The sequence below is a fragment of the Phaeodactylum tricornutum genome, chromosome 7, assembly GCF_000150955.2.
Source record: "Phaeodactylum tricornutum CCAP 1055/1 chromosome 7, whole genome shotgun sequence".
Taxonomy (NCBI): Eukaryota; Bacillariophyta; class Bacillariophyceae; order Surirellales; family Neidiaceae; genus Phaeodactylum; species Phaeodactylum tricornutum.
The window spans coordinates 116,627-137,343 of record NC_011675.1 but is presented as its reverse complement, the minus strand read 5'-3'; the positions used below and the strand labels follow the sequence as shown (position 1 = coordinate 137,343).

The 20,717-nt window shown below is 48.4% G+C and overlaps 10 protein-coding genes across 10 annotated transcripts; 5 read left to right on the top strand and 5 right to left on the bottom strand.

The window, feature by feature from the left end:
- Positions 1 to 29: 29 nt before the first annotated feature.
- PHATRDRAFT_35135 (predicted protein) lies at positions 30 to 1,151 on the bottom strand (the record flags this gene model as incomplete). Its single annotated transcript, XM_002179551.1, has 1 exon — positions 30 to 1,151. One exon carries the CDS (start codon positions 1,149 to 1,151, stop codon positions 30 to 32), a length of 1,122 nt encoding a protein of 373 aa, XP_002179587.1.
- Positions 1,152 to 2,111: 960 nt separating this feature from the next.
- Positions 2,112 to 5,736, bottom strand: PHATRDRAFT_45431 (predicted protein; the record flags this gene model as incomplete). The annotated part of the gene is made up of 2 exons (XM_002179550.1): positions 2,112 to 3,160; positions 3,233 to 5,736. 2 exons carry the CDS (start codon positions 5,734 to 5,736, stop codon positions 2,188 to 2,190), a joined length of 3,477 nt encoding a protein of 1,158 aa, XP_002179586.1. The 3' UTR covers positions 2,112 to 2,187.
- A 2,269-nt stretch (positions 5,737 to 8,005) lies between these two features.
- PHATRDRAFT_12172 (predicted protein) lies at positions 8,006 to 8,464 on the top strand (the record flags this gene model as incomplete). The annotated part of the gene is made up of 1 exon (XM_002179763.1): positions 8,006 to 8,464. A coding segment is annotated over one exon (459 nt), but the record flags the coding sequence as incomplete, so codon positions are not given.
- An 86-nt stretch (positions 8,465 to 8,550) lies between these two features.
- On the bottom strand, positions 8,551 to 9,534 carry PHATRDRAFT_45429 (predicted protein; the record flags this gene model as incomplete). The annotated part of the gene is made up of 1 exon (XM_002179549.1): positions 8,551 to 9,534. The coding sequence occupies one exon, from the start codon at positions 9,532 to 9,534 to the stop codon at positions 8,725 to 8,727; it is 810 nt and encodes a 269-aa protein (XP_002179585.1). The 3' UTR covers positions 8,551 to 8,724.
- A 494-nt stretch (positions 9,535 to 10,028) lies between these two features.
- PHATRDRAFT_45428 (predicted protein) lies at positions 10,029 to 12,557 on the bottom strand (the record flags this gene model as incomplete). The annotated part of the gene is made up of 2 exons (XM_002179548.1): positions 10,029 to 11,392; positions 11,479 to 12,557. 2 exons carry the CDS (start codon positions 12,555 to 12,557, stop codon positions 10,444 to 10,446), a joined length of 2,028 nt encoding a protein of 675 aa, XP_002179584.1. The 3' UTR covers positions 10,029 to 10,443.
- A 259-nt stretch (positions 12,558 to 12,816) lies between these two features.
- PHATRDRAFT_45427 (predicted protein) lies at positions 12,817 to 14,573 on the top strand. The gene is made up of 2 exons (XM_002179762.1): positions 12,817 to 13,240; positions 13,404 to 14,573. The coding sequence occupies exons 1-2, from the start codon at positions 12,971 to 12,973 to the stop codon at positions 14,442 to 14,444; spliced, it is 1,311 nt and encodes a 436-aa protein (XP_002179798.1). The 5' UTR covers positions 12,817 to 12,970; the 3' UTR covers positions 14,445 to 14,573.
- Positions 14,574 to 14,950: 377 nt separating this feature from the next.
- PHATRDRAFT_45426 (predicted protein) lies at positions 14,951 to 16,640 on the top strand (the record flags this gene model as incomplete). The annotated part of the gene is made up of 1 exon (XM_002179761.1): positions 14,951 to 16,640. Exon 1 carries the CDS (start codon positions 15,192 to 15,194, stop codon positions 16,638 to 16,640), a length of 1,449 nt encoding a protein of 482 aa, XP_002179797.1. The 5' UTR covers positions 14,951 to 15,191.
- Positions 16,641 to 16,963: 323 nt separating this feature from the next.
- On the bottom strand, positions 16,964 to 17,518 carry PHATRDRAFT_12238 (predicted protein; the record flags this gene model as incomplete). Its single annotated transcript, XM_002179547.1, has 1 exon — positions 16,964 to 17,518. A coding segment is annotated over one exon (555 nt), but the record flags the coding sequence as incomplete, so codon positions are not given.
- Positions 17,519 to 18,280: 762 nt separating this feature from the next.
- Positions 18,281 to 19,054, top strand: PHATRDRAFT_45424 (predicted protein). Its single transcript, XM_002179760.1, has one exon. It carries the CDS (start codon positions 18,331 to 18,333, stop codon positions 19,018 to 19,020), a length of 690 nt encoding a protein of 229 aa, XP_002179796.1. The 5' UTR covers positions 18,281 to 18,330; the 3' UTR covers positions 19,021 to 19,054.
- Positions 19,055 to 19,517: 463 nt separating this feature from the next.
- On the top strand, positions 19,518 to 20,669 carry PHATRDRAFT_35126 (predicted protein; the record flags this gene model as incomplete). Its single annotated transcript, XM_002179759.1, has 2 exons — positions 19,518 to 20,375; positions 20,454 to 20,669. 2 exons carry the CDS (start codon positions 19,518 to 19,520, stop codon positions 20,667 to 20,669), a joined length of 1,074 nt encoding a protein of 357 aa, XP_002179795.1.
- Between the last annotated feature and the right edge of the window lie 48 nt (positions 20,670 to 20,717).

The window sequence follows — 20,717 nt, the reverse complement described above, 5'->3', positions numbered from 1 at the left end:
TCTCCAACTACATGTTTATGGATTAACTTTTACTCTCTGGAAGCGACTCGTATGGCCAACATGTTGTCACCTTCGTCAAACAAAATGTATCCGTGTAGGCGCAGCAGCTTGTTGATTTCTATGGCGCGTTTTGTCCCGTTGAGTTCGTCTTTCGCGCGCATCACTTTGTGCTCAAAATGAATGACAGGCGGTAGGGCGGACTCAGGCAATTCGTCGAAGAGTGACGGTATTATGACATGTTCGTAACCTTCAACGTCTATCTGTAACATTGCAATGGGAGCATCATCTGGGAGTTGCTTGTCACGTAGCAATTCCGCAATTGTACCGCAAGGGATCTCGTCTTGTATGATGCATTTGTCAAAATCTGCTCCGAAGAACACGCGACTATAGTCACAACCTAAAGTACCCAACTGCTTCCGTGCCCACTTCTCGCGTTTGTTGCAATCAGGGTGCGCTGTTTCCGATACGTCAAATTGACAAAATTTGCATTTCGAGTCACCCAAATACGAGGCCGCCCAGTTCGACAAGACGCGGCACTTCAGCTTTCGGGTAGAGATTACGTCTGAGTAAGTCTCAGTCAAGGCATCAAAGTTAGCTGGGACCGGCTCCACAATTACCGGCAGCCAGTGGTTCAAAAATTTATTGTTGTTTCTGCGCACAAACATTCGATACATTGGGTCGCTGGTTTTGCCATCCATCCCTCCAATTTGAACCGTCAGTAGCATTTGGTTCTTTTCGAGTGCGAATTGGTAGAGAAGCTTTCCAATCGAGTCAAAATTCCTTTTCCTTTCGAGCGCGTACTCTTCGTGCTCATATTTCGTCACCACTTGTTGAACGTCGTCCAGGGACATGAACGGTGTCGGATCTGTTTCCGGTAGTCCGTCCTGGCACGTCGACGATGGCACAAACGCCGCAGTGTTCTTTGGATATTGATAGAACGTAGAGCCTGGATGTTTACTAGCTGTACGTCCTAGTGCCTGCGTTGTTGGCTTGTACTCCTTTACTTCCGGCAGAGTGCTCAAAATATCGTCGGGAACAGATATTTGAATAATGCTTCCGACTCCCACCGTAGCAACCACACCAATTCCCAATAGAGCATACGGTCTATAGCCTTTTGGTTTTTCGGTACGTCTCTTTGAAAGCGAGACCATTGTGAGACGACTGTAAGTGAGATGACAAATGACTGTCGTCTAACGAAACCGCGGCTCGGAAAGAAAGCAAAAAGTCAGCCGGCATCGACGCCGCAGGCCAAACTCACAGTCAGTCGCCGCCGTCGCGCTTCTGCATTTCCATTTCTCAATTATGGTTGGATTATTCCTCGAAGGCAACGATGCTTCACTGTCAGTGCGAATTCTATAATTAATATCGCTCAATTCCATCACATAAGCACGCAAGTCGACAAGTTTGACCGTTATAACTGTTGAGACTTATGAAAATAGTCAAAGTGTACTTCTGGGCATTGTTTGCGACGCATATAAAAGATTAAGGTTCTTTTAGAAATATATGTGGCCTTTGAGACATACTGTTTGTATTTAAACAGGCATCGTCACCCTAGTAATAAACTGCGAATAAAAGACGGAGAAAAAGTCTATTTTTCCTCTCCGGGCATCGTCCGTGCCACACAAAAAGTCGGAGAAGGGTATACAGGCAATGTGACTGGCAATGAAGATCTACCAATTCTGTCTGTTTGGCATGACTCGGCCACTATTGACTGTGAGTTTGCTGGCTGCAGAAGGATTTGTCAACAGGAATCAAAGTGTTTCTTTTTCCAAATTAAACGAGAGAAAGCTTCATTCTGAGAAATATAAACCGAGCTGGGAAATATCGCGATCTCTAGAGGCATATGTCGAGCGTGTCAAGTGTGAAATAGACGACCAGTTCGAAACAGACGAAGGGAGAAAATGCACCGGCGAGCCATCTGTGGATCCGTCGCGACAGGTCCAGGCGAACTACGGAGACTCGGAATGGATTAATGATTGGTAACCGACCAAGGTGTGGCCTGCCCTTCATCCCTTGTGGTTTGAAATATTATGGCGTAATGTACTGCCCAGCGATGCATGTCACTTACTCTTAGCTTCACGCACCTAGAGCAAATTGTAGCTGACTCTTAATTTCTAATTCCACTATTGCTATACATTCATAATTTTTCAAATCAAATTTCGGACCATCTCAAGCTAACTGCAAAATTCAGCTAAATCGCTGCTCGGTGTCGTACGGATCAACCATGGCGTGTAAATGCCGGATGGCGCACTCGGCAAACAAGGTGCGATCCAGGGCGGACGAGCCTGTGGGCAAGGCAGCTGGCGTTCTTCCATATCCCCCTTCAAGTACCGAAACAACGCGGCCCTGGCAACAAATATCGGCAATCTCCAGAATCTTTCTTGTTGTCCATGCATAGTCTTCGGGTTCTAAGTCGAGCCCAACTTTCTCTCCGCCTCGCTCGTGTCGAGCATTTCCCACATCTCCTTTTGCTGCATCAAAACCGGCGCTTATGAGGATGAGATCAGGGTTGAAAGCCCGAAGCGCAGGTAGTAAGCGATTTTGGATTGCATTTCGATACGCAGTTCTTCCGGATGACAGTCCTCCAGGTCTGGGAGATGAATTAGACGCAGCGGTAGAGCCTTCTTCGCTGCCAACATCGCTTGTACGTGAACTATCTTTTGGCGTGGTATCACTTTCTTCGTCTGGACCTTCCTGAGATGTTCGAGTTTTCCGTCTTGTGTTGTGGGTCTTTATCGAAGGTTGCACAGTAGCGGAGTGTTCTTTCCACAAAGGTACAATGGGCACGTTGATGATATTCAATGCAAGGTCATCCTCAGAACCGGTTCCAGGGTAGAACTTATAGGAAAACTGATTTGAACCCCTCTTTTTCCTATCGTTGTCGTAGAGATGTATTGAGAAGAACAAAAGTTTGCTAGGGTCGTGGCATTTTCGAACGATGTCTTCAGTTCCATTTCCATGGTGGACATCAATGTCAACAATTGCGCACCGGCCACACAGGAGCCTATCTTCTGAAATCGCATAAAGAGCGCCTGCGGCAACGTTGTTGAAAATACAGAATCCACAAGATTCACCCCCATCCAGCAAACCATTTATGCCGGCATGATGACCGGGTGGCCGAACTACACAAAAAGCATTGCGATTTCTCCCAACCAAAACGCTAGACAAGGAAGATTTAAAATTAGAAAGTGATTTGCAAGCACGCTTTGAAAATTCAGGAGTCATGACTTACCAATCCACTGCATGCTGCACTGCCCCAGCTGCGCGCCGTGCAGCACGGAGTGACCCTGCACTGAACGATGTATCGGAGTTTACACCCAGCTTGATTCTAGACTCATCTACTTTAATGAGCGATCTCTGAACGAGCGGTGTGAACGGAACTACCGGCGGTGGTGATCCAAAACCATTGTCAGACTCGTCCATTGCGCTGAAGCTCCCCCCTGATTCTCGCAATTGCTTTTCGAGGTCTTTGCTCAATGCATTGACAAATGATAGATAATCTGTACTATGCACTCGACTGAGGAGATCAAGCTTTGCCCTTTCAAATTCTTTGGACACCGTTACCTCGTGAGGGAAAATGCCCGATGTCTCGGTCGCACCGGTAGGGTCACTTGCAGGCAGTACTCGGCGCATAATACTCCTTATTCGATCTGGCGCTTCCCAATCCGTAGCTGATTTCGGGTGATGTTCCAAACATTCGGGGTGATGCAATACGAGCGTTCTAGACTGTGCGGACCGAATTAGCAAAGCAGCTCGCGCATCTCTCCGTTCGCTTGCGGTTTCTTTTAGCCGTTTTTTCAATGCTTTGCTTGGCTTTATCCCTCGATATGATTGTTCCGCGACCCGCAGAACAGCCAACGACCTTTCTTCGTCTAAGAATCCATCCGCTGCTACATCCAAGGGTCGACGGTACTCTTTGCTCAGTGAGCTAGGTCGAGCACCGTTTTCCAAAAGTAATAAAGCGACCGTAGTCCCTCGTTCACCTGCCCGCATCGCCCAGTGAAGGGGAGCCTCGCCCGCCTGGTTTCTGGCATCCAGTAGAGAATTTTTCAGAAGCAAAATTTCCACAACATCTCGATCCCCGGAACGTGCGGCCCAGTGTAGTGGTGTATTTCCCTTTATGTCGGGTCGAGAGGGATCGCAGATACCGGCAGACAAGAGGAGTCTGACAAGTTGGGGAGCCACGATAGCGCTTTGGCCGTAGCTCAATCGTAAAGCACAGGCACTGTGCAACGGAGAATAGCCTGCTTCATCGAGGCCATGCAGCACACTGACATTTTGGCTGGGCATATCCTGCAATTGGCACCTTACGCCATCCAAATCCATTTCGCAGACAGCTTGATGTAGTGGCGTTCGACCATATGCTGTACTCGGGCCACATACCGGATGCAATGCAGCAGGTTTTGATCCTCCTGTCTCTTCCTCCTTAGATTCAACTTTGGCCTTTTCGTAGACTAAGGCTTCGAGCTGCCCATCCCAGGGTGTGACAGGCGAATCTCCACCTCCACGACGAGGTTTATCGTGCGAAACGCCCAAGCTTTCTGGATTCACAATTTGTAGAGCCACTCCCTTTTTCGACGTCAAACTTGACATATTGAACCCATCCCCAAATAGTAATGGTGGCGGTGGGGCTTCATGGAGATTTAGACTTGAACCTTTACTATTTTCTGTGTCGGGTAGAGGCGGTGTCGGAGCTTCATCGTTGCGATCCACCAGAGGTTGAAGCTGCCTTTGTTGCTGTTGCCCTACACCGGCCAACATTCTAGCAGCGGCAATTTCCGCTAGTTTTCGTTTGCCAGTAGCTGCAGGAGACGGTTCCGGAAAGCTGTTTTTGGTGTCTTCCGGATTTGGAGCTGTAATTTTCATGGAATTGTTTCCCATCCAGGAAGAAAAAGAGGATGGGAAAGACGATGAAGAAACCTCCGTTGAAAAGCCATGTGGACGCATTGCACTATACTGCGGATCGGCTGACTTGGACTTTAGCGGAGCGCTACCTCTTGCAGCCACAGATGGGCCCATAGAAGAAGGTTGTGTGCTCGTATGGGACGAAAGGTTGGATATGACCTGTGCGGCGGAAATAGTGGCACTACTGGACCGACGTTCAGGCTTTTGAAGAGAGACCGGAGCGGGACATCGTTGCTTCTTCTGGTGTGAACTTCCGGCAGCACTCCCGCTACCTTGTTTGTCAAGGACACCGCTATCAATGCCCATGTGAACCTGAGTAACGTCGTCTTTCCCTGTGCTTTCGATTGTCTTTTGGAGTTTCTGGAAGTACTTTTGTGCATGCGTACGAGTTTGGACAACCGTCCGAGTTTTGACCTTGGCAGCCACCTTTTTCCATTCCTTACCGTACGTTTGCAGCGCCGACAAGAAAGCTTCGTGTTCGGCCTTGGTCCAGCGGCCCGTGTGTTCCTGCCCAACGTCAACGACCTTACCGGGAGTGTTTGGATTAATACCGATTGCACCGCTACCGGGTGGTACCGTACCGCGGATTGTGGGGGATCCCTCCATACCCCCGTCGTCTTCGTCGTCGCCCATGTTGCTGTCGTCTTGATCGTCGGAATCCTGCGCGTCCACAGGAGTCTCTGTTGCGTGGGCGTAATCGGACTCCGGCTGAGGGGGAAGATATGGATGCGGGAGCAGATCACCCCCTTTGCCGTTGGTCAAATCCAAGAACTGTGTATGAGATGGCGGATCGTCCGAATCATAGCTGGGGGATGCGGTTGGAAAAGACATTGCACAGAAGAGCCGCAAAACAGCAAGTACTGAAGGCGGTTTCCACTCGAAGCACACCAAAGAGAATGTACTGATTCGCGACAACGAACTGGGTCAAAGCCCGTTGGTTCAATTATACGCAATTCCGAAGTCCACAGGTTTAAATGAAAGTATTGCTACTCGAGACAATCGCGTTTATTCGAAATCGTTGCCTCGTAGACTGACTTCCCAGGGCTTAGGATGTACAGCTCAACAAAAGAATCTTTTTGGAAGTCGGTCTCTCTCGTACGCTGCGATGGGGGATAAAAAGATACGTCAGTCACGGATTCAGAACGACTACGGCATTCCTCGTTCGAAAAACGGAGTAATGCCAGCAACTGTTCCCAGCAGAAGTACCCCTCTGCTCCACCGCCACGACGAAAAAACCACACTAGCCATCCAAATAGGAATCTTGCTGACTACACATGTCATCGTAGGGTCCGTCGAACTGGCCAAATTCCTCTCGCGAGAACAATCGTCTCCGTGAGAATCTTGATCCGAATTGACTCTAGGAGTCGAAAGATACTACGGTGTTCTACGTGATTTCTACGCATCAGCTTTCTCGGGTTTCGTAGAATTTTTCCAACGCTCCACAGAGACAATGCCAACCTACCAAGAGGACATCCTTCTTAGAGAAGCTACAGCCTTACCTTTATTTGACAATCGCCGTCAATAGAGACGCGTTTTGCCACTTCTGGAATGTTCGCGCTCGCAGTAGAGTTTGATGGCCGCCGTTTTGCTTTTGAATTCCTTCGTTCCTTCGTTGGATGTCAAGGTAGCCACGGACATCGACAGCGAACGAGGGTTTTGATTTTCGCCGGATCGCGAGGGTCCTTCCATAAGAAGTGTAGTTGATTGGGTCAATTTGTCGTAATCAAGTCGATCCTTCCCGGGCCCAGCGCATAACAATGACCACGGATGACAGACAGACAATGCGATCGAGTTCGGAAACCCTCGCCAGGGGACCCTACCCCTTAAAGACATAGTCAAACCAAGCGGATCCGAATCAATCAACATCAGATATCGCTTGTCAGAAATCTGATGGTGAGTTTGAAGGGACCAACCGATGTGTATCGAGCCTACAATTAGGTTTACCCGAGCAATATCCTTTGGCTTACTATTGACAATTGAAATTCACAAGTTTTCTCTTCGAAACGACACGCCCTCGTACTGCTGTGGTTCCGAATCCATCACGACACAAAGCATGGCAAGATCTCTTCTCATTATTTTGACTGTTACCTTGGTTATGTCGCCGCTAACACACTCGTTCGCTAGATTTCCCACTGCATTTATAACTCGGCCTTTTCTGCGTTCTCAAGGTTTTACCCTCGCAAAGCGATCGCTGACAGTCAGAGGAAAGAGTGACGGCTTTGATTCAGAAAAATTCGTGTCATTACAAAAAGATGCGTCTCATCGGGGACCCAACTTTAGAACAGAAGAAGCTTTTCTGGAAAATCAACAACGAGTGTTCGATGATTTGGCACCATTTTTTGCTTCGGATGAAGCCATTTTGGAGGAGTTGGTTCCAGTGTTTCAACATTTAGGGAAGCGCATCATCCTTTGCGCCTGCACAAGTAGACAAGCTTCAATGGATAAACGCCAGGCACCCAAACCTGATGGGGTGATCAATGAGGACGATACTGAGAAACAGATATTTCCTCGTGATCGTCGGTTGCGGATATTGGATGTTGCGTGTGGAACAGGTCCTTTGTTTGGCGTATTGATCGATGCGGCCAACGCAGCAAACATTTCGTTGGATATTGTCGGTGTTGACCTGTCGAGCGAGATGGTCTCATTGGCAAATGATCATGCCCACCACATATTGGCAACAAACGGGGGAACAGACCATACTATCCAGGTGAACGCCAGCGACATTCTTAAGTATCAACACGGGGAAGGGGAAAAGCTATTCGATATTGTTTCGGCGAATGCTTGTTTCGGCAATTTTTGGAACCAGAGCTCCGTCTTGTCTCATTTGAGCGATATGTTAGCTGTGGACGGATCTTTGTTTGTGACGCACCCCTTGGGCGCGGGCTTTGTCCAGACCCTACACGAAGAAGACCCCAACTCTGTACCCCATTTGCTTCCCACGAGTCCCGGATCTTGGAATAGTCTCTTGAAATGTCTTCCGCTCGAGCTACGAAGTCTGCAAGAAAAAGCAGATATCCTGGGGGAAGTAGACATGAAACCAGCAAAACGACTCTATTTTGCGCACTTGCAACGCGTCCGACGACGGCTATGGACTCACGTACTAAGACTTCGTGGAAAAGTTGACAGTGGGTATGGTAGAGGTGGCAAGAAACTTGGTTTTCCCACAGCAAATTTGCCTTCTCGGCTTTTTCAGAACGCGCTTCAAGACGTCCCTGCTGGTGTTTACTTTGGCTGGGCGCTGTTGGAAAGTGATGAACTGGCGGCTCCAGGGCGAAATATTGCGCATAAGGCAGTGGTCAATGTTGGCTTCTCACCAACTTTTGAAGGACAAGAAAATGCTGAAAAAATTGTGGAAGCACATTTGATGGCAGAAGAACCTCTAACAGACTTCTACAACGAAACAATGCGTCTGCAACTTCATGGCTTTCTACGGCCCGAAATAAAGTTTTCATCGTTTCCGGACTTGATTAAGCAAATAAATGCCGACGTAGTCGATGCCAAGGAGGCATTGGATGTGTCACCATTTGTTGGCTTCAAGTCGGATTTATTTTTCTCCCAGGGGAGGTCGTGGATTGGAAAGGACGGTGGCGATGACAAGGCCAGCTGGGAGTTTGAAGACATCCGACCAGGACTATATGAGGCAGGACAATAATGAAGACTCATCCTACATTACGAAGCATTCTGTTTCTGAATGAATTCATTTATATGTTTGCTTTGATTCTGTTTAATTTTCTCTCTTGGCGAATGGCTTGTGAGCCTTTTCTCGATCGGTTCCTTTTGTTTGTAACTTCGGATTCGGATATTTCCCGAGAATTCCTTCTAAACCTCACGCTCATTGTGGAAGTGCGGCTTGCTCCAGTCCACCGCACCCCAGTCAATATCTTCATACCGACGAGCTGTTCGTGGGCCAGGGTAAGACCTAACGCGAGGTCGAGCTTCGGTCTTGAGAAGCTGAACCAACCATTTTTCGTTTTCTAAATCAGAGCATTCACAGTCAACGTTCAGAACATCAGGAATTTCGTTAAAATCATCCCGATTATCATAACTCGTCCTCGTGTCTTGTTCTTCATCACAGTTAAGTAGAGTTTCCACAGCACAGACAAGAATCGAATCCTCGTCCCCACTGTCCGACTCATTTCCGTCGCTGACCCCGGAATAAAGTGCGGAAACAAACTCCTCCGCGGGATCCTTCACCGCGAGCTGGAAGAACGACTCGTCGTCCTCCTCCTCTTCGTGTCCGATGATGGCTTCGTCGTTGGTGACGTCACTGAAGTACTCGTTTGACGGGTTGACGACAATGATGTCTACCTTCCTGTGTTGGTTGCGTTTGACTTTGTTTCGCTTCAGTTCCTGCAACTCCGTGTGTTCTTCTTCGTACACCACAGCCTTGGACATCTGTTCCTTACACTTCTTGTAGTAATCCTGGAACATGTAGCGGCGTTCAGTGTGATTCGTGCTTCCGTCCAAGGCCTCGGGATTGGAAACGACCATATCGGGAGCCGGACAACGGCGGTGGGCCTTGGAGAAACGACGCTGGGCACGTCTAGCTGGTGATTCAGCGACTTCCACCGCCGCAAACCATCCTTGCCCATTGGCAATGGTATTGTTGTATTCATGATGGCGAATCATAGTGCTGTTGCCTTCAAAAGTCGATGCTTTCAGAATTGTGTGGACCAAAGACGTGAGTGTCGTTTGAGAAGAAAAATTGATCAGGTACGAGGAAGTGTCTCAGAAGGTACATTTTCTACCTAGTACTACGTGAGAGATTTGGTGGCGAACAAGAGAAGTGGCTACTTAGGAGTCGTGAGTGAAACGTTTAGGTTCCTCATCTGTTGTATGTAATGTGGACGTCTGGGAAACTCTATGTGTTATACGCATATACAAATCTCCAGGGAGTGCCTCTGATGAAACTCCCCGAAGGTTTGAAACCGGTTGCACTTAATTAATTTTGCATTCCAATAAGCATGTCGTGTTTTCTCAAATTCCCATCGCCTTCATCATCCCTTTTTCCCCGCCGTTTCAGATACAAAATGAAAACCATCATCACGAATGCACAAACGGCACAGCACGACTGCTGTGGCTTTGCTCAAGTCGCGAGGTAATTTGCATGTCGACAACGTCTTGGGAAAACTCTATGTGTTCTACTATACGCATTCACAAATCTCTAGGGAGTGCGTCCGATGAAACTCCCGGACGGTTTGAAACCGGTTGTACTTAATTGATATTGCATCCCAATAAGCATGTCGTTTTTTCTTGTCTTCCCATCGCTCTCATCCCGAGATCCCCGCCGTTACAGATACAAAATGAAAGCCTCCGTCATCAATGGACAAAACAGCAAAGCACGACTGACGCGGCTTTGCCGATGTCGCTAGGTAATTCACACCCGCGCTGTACGTATGCTGCAGTGAAATCTGTACTTTTTGGTCAGCATTTTTTTCGGACATGGCAAGTAGAAAGCTACCTTTTTTGGTCCCTTCAATGTTAATTAATTCTAGCATTTGCCCAAATAGAGTGTATCCTGTGTCACGTTTGCTAATCTTACTTTTGCACAACCTGTCGATTGCGTTTCGCCAAGGCGAGTCCGGCAGCAGCCCTTCGCTTACGCGCTCCGGCTTGATCAAGGGCCGCCTGAGCAGCAATGCGGTACATTTCGTGAAAGGTTACCGCACTGTATAAGCTGTCGGTCAAATCCAGAACCGTTCTTCGACCCTTGACAAGCTCCATGCCGTAATGGATGAGTTCGCAAGCGTCGTCTCCGCAAATGTGGACTCCAAGAATACGACCAGCCGGTTTTTCGAAGACAATTTTTAGCAGACCGTTGGGGCTGAAGACTCGCCCGCGCAAGCATTCCGCGTACAAAGCCATACCCTCGTCGGCATCAATGCCCATGTCTTTGGCCTGTTGCGTGGAAAGTCCGTAGTATGCAGCTTCTGGGCTCGACCACACACCAGTGGGAAAGGCAAACGGATTCGAGGCCAAAGAGGCTGGATCAAAGGAAATTCCGGCCGATGCAATCCCGTCCACAATGCAAGATGTATCGCCATCTTCACATTGGGGTACAGATTTTCCGGAATCCTTGAACATTTCACCAAACATGGAGGTAATGGATGCTTTGCCTTGTGCGACACCAGTCGAGGCCAAAAACGGACGACCGAGTATATCCCCGGCCGCGTACACATTGCCCGCATTCGCGGTCGTACAGAGTTGCGAGTCCACCAGCACGCCACCATATTCATCTACTTGGATGCCGGCTGCGTTCAAGTTCAGATTGCCTGTGTTTGGTTTGCGGCCCACAGCAGCCAGGTAGGCATCGCATTTGAGTTCGGTGCGTAGACCCGGTGCCCGCGGACCCCCGCCCTTGGCTTCGAGCGCAATGCGAATGGGTGCACGGTCGCTACTAGTCGGGACTTCAAAGTCAGCCGCTTGTGCACCGCGCTCGATATGAATTCCGGACCTAATGAGGTCCGCCACCAATGTAGCTGCAACACTGTAACCAATGGAGACGAAAAAGCAGGATCATTGTGAGACCCACTACGTAGCATGGTTCCACATTTCTCTTTTTCGGAAACGTACTCTTTGTCTAGCCCTATTTTCATAAGTGCATTCCGGGGAACTTGGTCGCGAATAATGAGTGTGACATCGGCACCGAGATTGCGAAAAATCTTAGCAAACTCAACAGCAATAATGCCCGACCCGGTAATGGCTACCGATTTGGGCAAATAGCTTAGCCCGTTGATGGAATCCGAGTCGAAAACCCGTTTTCCATCAAAGGGCACCCCGCCCGGGCGGAAGGGTTGCGAGCCGGTGGCCAACAAAACCCGTTCGGCCTTGACAATCGAACTGGATCCGTCCTTTTGGGAAACGACTAGATTGTCCGTCCCACCGGAATCCGCAAACGCGGCAAATCCTTGTAAGAAAGTGACTCCCGCCATATCTAGTTGTCGCTCAATGTCTTCCGAATTACTCGCGGCCAAATCCACGCACGAGTTAATAATTTCGTTCCAAACAGAGTCTTCCCGCAAACCCATTCCCCGCAAGGTCGATACTTTAATTCGTTTGGACGTATCCCGTAGGGCCTTACTAAAGAGGCCGGTTGGTCCACCAAGACTTAGATCTTGTCCACTAGGCGACTGGAGTGTCCCCGATGCCGTAGGAGCATCGATGAGAATGACGCGTTTGTGGAAGGGTGCCTGAGCGGCGGTAACAGCTGCCAAAGCCCCCACCACTCCAGCTCCAACAATCGCTAAATCGTAAGGCTTGCTGCTATCGTTTAGAGCTGTACTGGTTACCCCGCGTGCAGGAGTACCTCGCTGTCGTGTTTCTATCGTTCGGATAGCGTGGTGAGCTTGGAACGACACAACCGACGTTGCTGATATCAATAGTAGCAAGGTAGGCGAGAGCAGCGTCTTGGAAAGCGATAGCATGCTTATTACGTGCGAGAGATAGCAATGAGTAGACCGGTTTGTGTTTCGTACACGAACTCGTTTTAGTGGCCTCTCCCAAAGATAATGAATGGTTGACTCGTGCGGACTGGATCTTTCTTTTTGGATATACGCATCGGATCGGATCGGATCGTAGCGCAGTGACACTGACACTGCCAGCCACACCACTGAGGCGAGGGTCCACAGGTACACGGAACCGAAGACCTCCATCACAGCGCGACACGGAGACGTCATGGTTGTACTTTCAAGATTCCAAAAATTCGCGGATTCTTCCGTCTGCCCAAGTGTCCTGGATCCGGGTTAGTTAACCTCCAAGCGGAGCGCACGCACGCAAAAAAGGTCACTCCATCTCTCCATGTCCATCTTCGTTTGCGGTTCCGTGTGCTGCGAGCCGTTCTTCACGTCAATCCCCTTTGTACGGCAACCGTCGATGGTACGCATCGAGAAAGCCACCAACAAAGAAAGAGACCAGGAATCAATCAATCAATCAATCAGCGTATTGTCAAGCCGTCCATCTACGCAGGCATTGTATCTCTCGACAGGGAATCTCTTGCTGTCGCTAGTAACTTGCATTAGATCATTTAGCGAGGAACAATTCAGCAATCCAAATATCCGGAACGAAAATGGTCGTTCGAAGAAGGAAAATTGCCGCCGTGCTGTTGCTTACTTTAACACTCTTTTCCAAGGGTGCATCCTTTCAGACCGTGACGTCGTGGGGAGTACACAGTCGCTGTCGTCTTGGTCGACCAGCCGCTAATCCTTATCCAACGCCAACCACTCAAGGGATAGTGGACCTTCAACATGGCAATCCACGTGGGTCCGCGTCCTCCACCTCTCTAAATATGTTCATGGGATCCGACGGTGGACTCTTAGGGATAGGAGGACCGGAGCTGGTAAGTGTATAAAGTTGTGTTGACAGGACACCGTCTGGAGATGACTACGAATGCGGCCACCAGCGCAACAGCATGACTCGCGTTTCGTTCGCTACGATCCTAGATACCGCATTCTCACCTAGTTCTCCCTGCCCTTTGTGCTCAAAACGTATGCTTTGGTTAGTTTACTATTTTACTGGTCGGATACTTTGTGCTAGGCCCGAGTGATCTGTACAAGCTCGTCAAGGAAATTGGCAAATTCATTCAAAACATCCGTTCCCTGGGTACGGATTTGTCGACCACCTTCGAATCAAACATGGAAAATCAATTGCAGCTACAGGAATTGCGCAAAGCTCAGCGTGAACTCACGGACGCCTTTTCGTTCCGTCGATCCATCAACGTGGACGATTCGGAAGCCTTCGCTACCACTGCAACCACACCGCGCGCCGAGGAAGCTTTGGTAGGTGGGGTGGCCGCCCTCGGCAATGATGGAGAGGACAATGCCACCCGCAAACGCAAAAAGATCAAACGTCGCAAACGACAACCGACGGAAGAGGAATTGGCAGCCCAAGCAGAGGCAACAGCCGAGCCCGCCCCACCTTTGTCTACGTCAACATTCAGTACGTCCTCCGTGGCCACGGAGGCACCGATGAGCAGTGTTGGGAACGTTCCCGATTTAATTATGCCAGGAAACACAGAAAGAGAGAGCACGGGTGACCCGTTCGTGAACGACACACCGTATGGGGTGAGCCAGTCTGGATCAGAGTCGAAAATGACTCCGGAAGAAGAAGCCGAAGTGGAACGGGAGTTTGCAAAGTACAGTAGTGACCCGATGCCCAGCAGCAGCAACGATGTCAGTGGCTGGTATGGAGCTCCGGATCAATCGAGGTACGATGCAGACGCGCAAAGTCGCTTTCAGCAGCAAGTGGCTGGAGATTGGAACAAAAGTGTAATGGCGAACGAGGACAAGCTGTCGCCGCTCGCCAAGGTCATGGAAATGTTGGCTGTGCTGGAAAAAGAAAAAGTTGCCAAAACTCGACTTTTGGAAGAAGAATTTCGAAAGAGAGCCGAAATGGAAGACGCATTTTACCAAAAGCAGCGGACGTTATTGGAAGAAGCGGCTGCTCAAGTGCAAACGGATGCATACAGTTCGTTCGGTAAGGGTGGCAAGAGCAGTAAACGAGACGTGGATAACGACAAGAAGAACAGTACTTTTGTCATTTGAACGACGAAAGCATCCCGTCCGTCCCGCTCTTCAATAGTATAGCCATTGCGTTCGATCTGTCGCTACCATCTTACCTAAAAATTTACGCCTAGCTTTGTTTTGAATATCTAAACATTGTACTCTACAACACATACGTAGCATCCTTCTCCGAAAACAATTTCAGTACCGGCTCGGTTCGCTGGAGAAAAAAACGCCAACCACCGATACTTTCCTTAGCTCTCTAAATTCCTTACACGTTGCCCAAAAGGAGCATCCCACATAACTTTTTTGTAGCAATTCGCCGCCACTTACACGGTACTTTTGAATTATGAGGTCACATCATGTCACGCCTTACATCCGGGTTCTCTGGTACCAAAGGTTAGGTTATTACTGTTAGAGGTCCTCCCTCATTTGCCGTTTTCTATTTTTCTTTTCTCTGATGTCGCTCTGTTTCTCTACGCGTACTGTGGAGCAGTCGACGAATTATTCATGAAAAGACGACAAACGGACTTACAGTTAGAGACGAGCCGTCGAAAAGAGTCAACTAGCAGTTGACAGACACCAGTATAAAGGTCACTCTGCTGTATCTTGTTTCAAGATAGGAAATGAGAGAGCTCGAAGGGCAACAGGTGCTCTTCTCCACAAGCACCTAATCGACAACCCTTGTACTCGAAGTTACCTTCTCGCTTTCGTGACCGCCGATTGTCGTTGTGGAGACAAAAGGCGGGATAGAAAGCTGTCTAATCTGCAGAGATTGGAGCTGGCCAAATGGCTGGTACAACCTGCATGGGCCAGGAACTTGTCGGCGCAGGGGTAGAAAAAAATAACCCCGGAAAACGAAAGCGCAACGAAAACGGCGAGCCAGCCCCTGTAGACTCGAATCCGAATGATACCGAGTTCGAAAGCCAAGCCATGATGCTGATCCCAAGCTTGAGAAGCAACAAAGCTCGTCAGCATGCTTTTGTGGCGCCGAAGATTGGCAATTACATGCACACTTCCATTGCGTCTGTAAAGGCCAGCAATGAAATGGATTGGCATATATCGGAAGACCAGCAAAGCGAACATTCCTTTTCGAATGCAGGGTCGTGTGTGGCTACTGCGAAAGCAACCAGAGTGAACTTGGCAGGGAATAAAACTGCGGGAATTGTATCTGACAATGCACAAATCAATTTTTTGCATAAGGTGTCCACCGTTTGCGCCATGAGTGAACTCAAGGGTGCCACAACGAGCAAACGCGCGTCGCCGATTGTAATTTCCACATTGAAACATGATGATCCCGAAGTCGGAATGTTGACCAGAAGTATTGAAGATAACAGGTCACTCGACGCTGCTGGTAAAGAAAGCGTCATTGACACTGCGTCGGTTGGCCTCCCAGAGTGTCGAAAGACTTCATTGAATCACTTTCGTGCGGAGGCCAAAACCAAGTTACGAATAGCTTTACTGGCCAAAAAGCAAGCGTTAGAAGAAGCTCGGGAAGGAATTGTGCAACAACAAGGAAGTGAAAGAGTAAGACGAAAATTTCAGCAAACTTTGCGCCCTATCAACGCCCTTCTAAAAGGAGGTAATGCATCACTACTGATTCGTAACATAAGCACTTCGGGACCGGCTAAACTGGTGCGGTTTTCTGACTGCACGATGCCTGATTTAGAGACCGACGATATCGATATTGAGAAAAAGCAACTTTCCAGCGCACTGCCTTCTTCCCTGTCTTCTCCACCATTGCAAAGGCGCATGGATTTATTGAAACGCAAAATTGAGCTCCAAAAGAGGCTCGTTGAGGCCAAGGACAGAGCAAAACTCTTGGAGCAGAATCAAATTGATGCTAGCAAAAGCGTTGTTCCATCGACTGTCAATGACGAAATGAATAAACCGAGCCGATTAGAGCTTTTGGAACGCAAGAAAAATGCCGAACGGAAGCGTGTAAGGGCTCAAACAGCACACTTGCTACTGAAGCAAAAGCATCTTTTGGAGGAGCAAGACGTTCAAATTGAGCAAACAAAGCTGTCGGTAGAAGACTATAACAATGAAATCACGACCATGAAAGCTGAACTTGCTGCTTCGGCATTGCACGTAGAAGACCTGACTATGCGACGACGCGTGTTGCGTGAATTGAAGGGTAAAGCAGTTGCCAAGCAAATCCAGTTTCGTCAGCAACTACACGAGCTGAGACAGAAAATAAATAATGACGGAAGGGAAATAGCTCCAGCTCCCACGTAGCATAATTCAAAGTCAATAGAAATCGGTTGATCGGGGATTTCTCTTTCCGGTAAGTGCTTTTACCGAGGATTCCCGTGGGGGGAGCTTTGTCAACATGATTCAGTCGAGGTTAGGCATCAAGGTACGCCATATAATCGAGCGTTTTGGTTCTCTGGTTTTGTTGCATGTCGCATGCTTTCCTTTGTTTTGCCATGTTTATTGCTTGGGTTGGGTATAGTGCCTTAATATGTGTGTTGTACCTCTGGAACGTTGCTGCGCGTGTGAGCTCCCTCTATATCACAACACATTAGTTTTGTCCGAGTAATATGAGGCTTAGTAGTAGTTTACACTTCTCGCAGTCGATCCTCCAATTTTTCCAATGCCGCCAGCGTGAGTACCAACTTCTCGTGTTTAAGAATATCGTACACACAAGCCGCGAGATGGTTGCCGACTTTAATCCTGTAAATATTTGAGGACGCTACCCAAAGATTCATTGGCACGCCTTTATATGACTGCGGCTGGCCTTCTTCCTCCGATATGTAGGCGTCCAAAATCAGTGCAGTTGCGCCATCTTTCCCCCCAATATCCCAGGGTTCCAAAAACCGTGTCAGCTCCTTTGTTTTGTGTGATGGTAGCTCTTTCAGGCTATTTAAGATAATCAAATTTCCCTCCAATAGCTTTTGGCTGAGCGCATGCACCAGAGCCAGCTTTCGTACTTTCTTGTTGAGTTTGGTATTGCCATAGTCGGTCACATTCTTGGGGCCATGCGCCTTGGCACCGCCCCGAAAATGCGGTGGGCGGGAATGTCCAGCACGAGCCATACCAGTGCCTTTTTGATTCCGAATTTTTCGACCACTACCGGACACTTCACTGATCGTCTTAGTTTTTGCCTTGCGCCTGCCTCGGGCTTTGGCGCGGTAGTAGTCAACCGATCGTTTCAGTAAATCGACCCGGATAGGATCTCGACCGAAAACAGCGTCGTTGAGCCAGATCGTACCGACTTGCGACGAGTGCTCGGGGGCGAAGAGCGTGTGTATTTGAACGTGAAGGCGTTCAGGTAGCGGAACAGCGTAGACAAGCTCTCCATCGGGTAAGTATACTCCATCATCGTCCAAGTCGTCCCCTTCCGACATGTTATCGTGTTCGTCAACGTCAACATCGATATCTTTATGAACCACTGATTTGGCCGCGAAAGACGATCTCGGATCAAATTTAAGGTTTGGGGGAATCCGACGGACTATGGCCTCACTGCTCAGCACACGAGATCCAGGATGCCCCAAAAACGAGAATTGATCTTCGAGCAGCGGTGCAGAGAGAAAGCTATTTCTGGAGCCTCCAGCGGCCCTCGGTAGCGCCCAGCTAGAATACCTAGCCACTGAGCGAAGCATTGCTAACGTCTTCAAGAGGTGAACAAGAAATACAACGGACCCAGGCACCAGTCAAACCAATGGAATTGCCGCCTATGAGGGACGGAACACGCTGCCGTAGCCCGAAATCGAGCTCCACCCGCTTTTCTAAGCGTGCTTTTCGAACCACACATAAAGCCCTTAACCCTCGTTCGTATGACGACAGACGAGTAAAATCCGGGTGTCGCTTAATCCTCAAGGACGAAGAAACCCAAAGCGACAGAATAAGAAAGGTTCACAAAACGCCGACCATGACAAAGAACCAGCTGCCTTAGGTAGCGAGCTTGAGCCACATTGCTGAAAACATGGATCGTTTTCTCTACTACTTTACAAAACCCGTTACAGGTGTTATCCATCGCAGAAATTTCGAGGTGACAAGGCAGCCAAAATTGAAATTAGGCATTATCAGCAGTAAGAGTCTTGTGGAACGACATACATCGTCGTCATACAACACAGCACCAGAGGTTCGTGGACCCTCCAAGCCTAGCCAGACGTGGGAGCGCAGTGCCAAGCTGGTGAAAAACATTGACGTCAAAAGCGAGCACATGGATGCCATTCGTGAAACCCACGATCCCAGTATGCATCTCAAAACGATCGAGGATGAGCTAATGCAAACAATGGGCGCTGCTCTTGGAAAGCAGGGAGAAAAGATTCTTTACGCAGTTCAAGAAATGAATACTTGCTATACGGCGTACATTGAGGCTTTGCAAAAATGCGCAAAGAACGGCTCGAATCCTGAAGTACTCTCTATAGCTAACCGTTTCAATCAAAGGCGCAAGGAAGCAGTCAAGGCGCGATGGGAACTCATCGTACATCGGCAAGCTATCGGGATGATTGTGAACAACCACGAATTCGTAATGAATCACTATCCTATACCTGAAGCCATTCCTGTTACTGAGCCTGGTAAGAACCTTCAAAGTAAGCCGCCTCCGGCTGCACAGAAAAAGTTCGGAGATCAGCTGGATTGGTGGCAACGGGTAGGTCGGTGGAAGTAGGAAGTCTTGTGCGAACCAAACCGTCCCTCTCCGTCGAATCAGATTGCTACGGATAGGGGAATCAATCGTACATTTCCTCTCGTGAACCAACTATGTATGAGGATTCATTGGAATAAATCAAACAGCCTATTCGCCACGTTTCCGTGACAGTTTGTCACATACAGTCAGCACAGTTTGTGTTCACATCCTCTCTTATGTAAGTCATGTTCGCAACATTCTACAGCTCGGACCAGGCTAGATTTTCTAAATTGGCTAACTGTGAAATCAGACGTCAAATCAACAAAGCATAGTATTAAAATTGGGCGACTGTACTGTTTGGAGCGTTTGGATCAAAATTTCTGGCCGGCGTACGTAAGCAGATCGGAATTGCCCGCCAAAAACCCTCGTTTTTCGAGCGTTGGATACCAGTTTCGCGCTGTTCGCAGGACTCCAATGACAAGACTCCATTTGTACTCCTACATTGCCCTGATCTACTTTATCCAACAGCAAAATTTGCCATGGTAATTGTTGATATTGATACGGCTCTGGAGAAGTTCCCGCAAGCCCTTGCTTGCCAAACTTTCCCTGATATACTCGGTGAGGAGACGCCTCCGAGAGCATATTCGTGTGCTGACCAGGTGCAATCTACCGGCTCGAACAGCGACAATGCCGAATATCTCCTTGATGATCTCCTAGACAGCTTCGATGATGAGGATGATGGTTCTTCTGCCGGTAGCTCTGTAGACAAAGAGGAGAAAGGAGTCGAGCAGTACTACACAAAGTTTGTGAAGAATAGCAAGGAATCTTCAAAAGAGTTCCCTATAGCCAAGGAAATTCTTAGTCGCGGAAAAGCCTCTGAGGTCACTCTAGCTATGATCCACAAACGTATGGCAATTGAAGCAAGCAAATCTGTGGTTTTCAAAAAACATGCTCATTCCGACGAGACGTCGAAAACAGACAGCGATTTGACGATTGAGAAATACGCGATAAAGCAGTATATCGCATTTCCGTCGATCCGGGGAGACGAAGAGTCTACGATCTCGGAAATTACCGACACCGACGATGATAGCGAGTTCAGCGAAGAAAGTAGTGAAGGAACGGGTGATTTGCTCGAGAAGGCTCAAGATAGAGTAATCCAACAGCGCCTTTACGAAGAAGTTAAAGAACTCAAACATGTTTTGGAGACGAAGAATGAAGAGATCGAATCACTCGCTGCGCATCTTCGGCGTGCAACGGCAAGCAAATGCGATCTAGTTATTGCGCATACTGAGCTAGAAAATTATCACGCCCAAAACATCAAAGTCAAAGACAAAAATGTGAAGCAACTCACTAAGTTCAGTTACAGCCTTCTGGAGCTTCGTGCGGAAGTTGAAAAGGTGCGAATCCGCTATCTCAATTCCACATGTCATAATTGGGTTTTTACTTATCTAAATGGTTCTTTATTGCTCTAACAGGAGTTTATGAATGAGATTTCTCATCTCTCCAACGAAATCAAGGAAATGGAGGCTCAGCACCGGAGTGAACTAGATGACTGGGAACGTATGCATCGCAATGAAATGCTGGAAAAGGATTTCCAAATTGCTCAACTCACCCAGGAACTCCATGTCATGAGGAATGAAGGCCTGAAAAGTCCAAAGAAAGCCTTGAGCAAAATCTTCAAAAAGCAGTAGACAATTGACGGATAGGAGTCTTAATCGCATCAGTCACATTTCACAGAA

Coding starts and splice junctions, on each gene's coding strand:
- PHATRDRAFT_45427 (XM_002179762.1), top strand. CDS start 12,971: ATGGTCGTTCGAAGAAGGAAAATTGCCGCCGTGCTGTTGCTTACTTTA. Junction 13,241..13,403: donor GGATAGGAGGACCGGAGCTG/GTAAGTGTATAA, acceptor TGCTTTGGTTAG/TTTACTATTTTACTGGTCGG.
- PHATRDRAFT_45424 (XM_002179760.1), top strand. CDS start 18,331: ATGGATCGTTTTCTCTACTACTTTACAAAACCCGTTACAGGTGTTATC.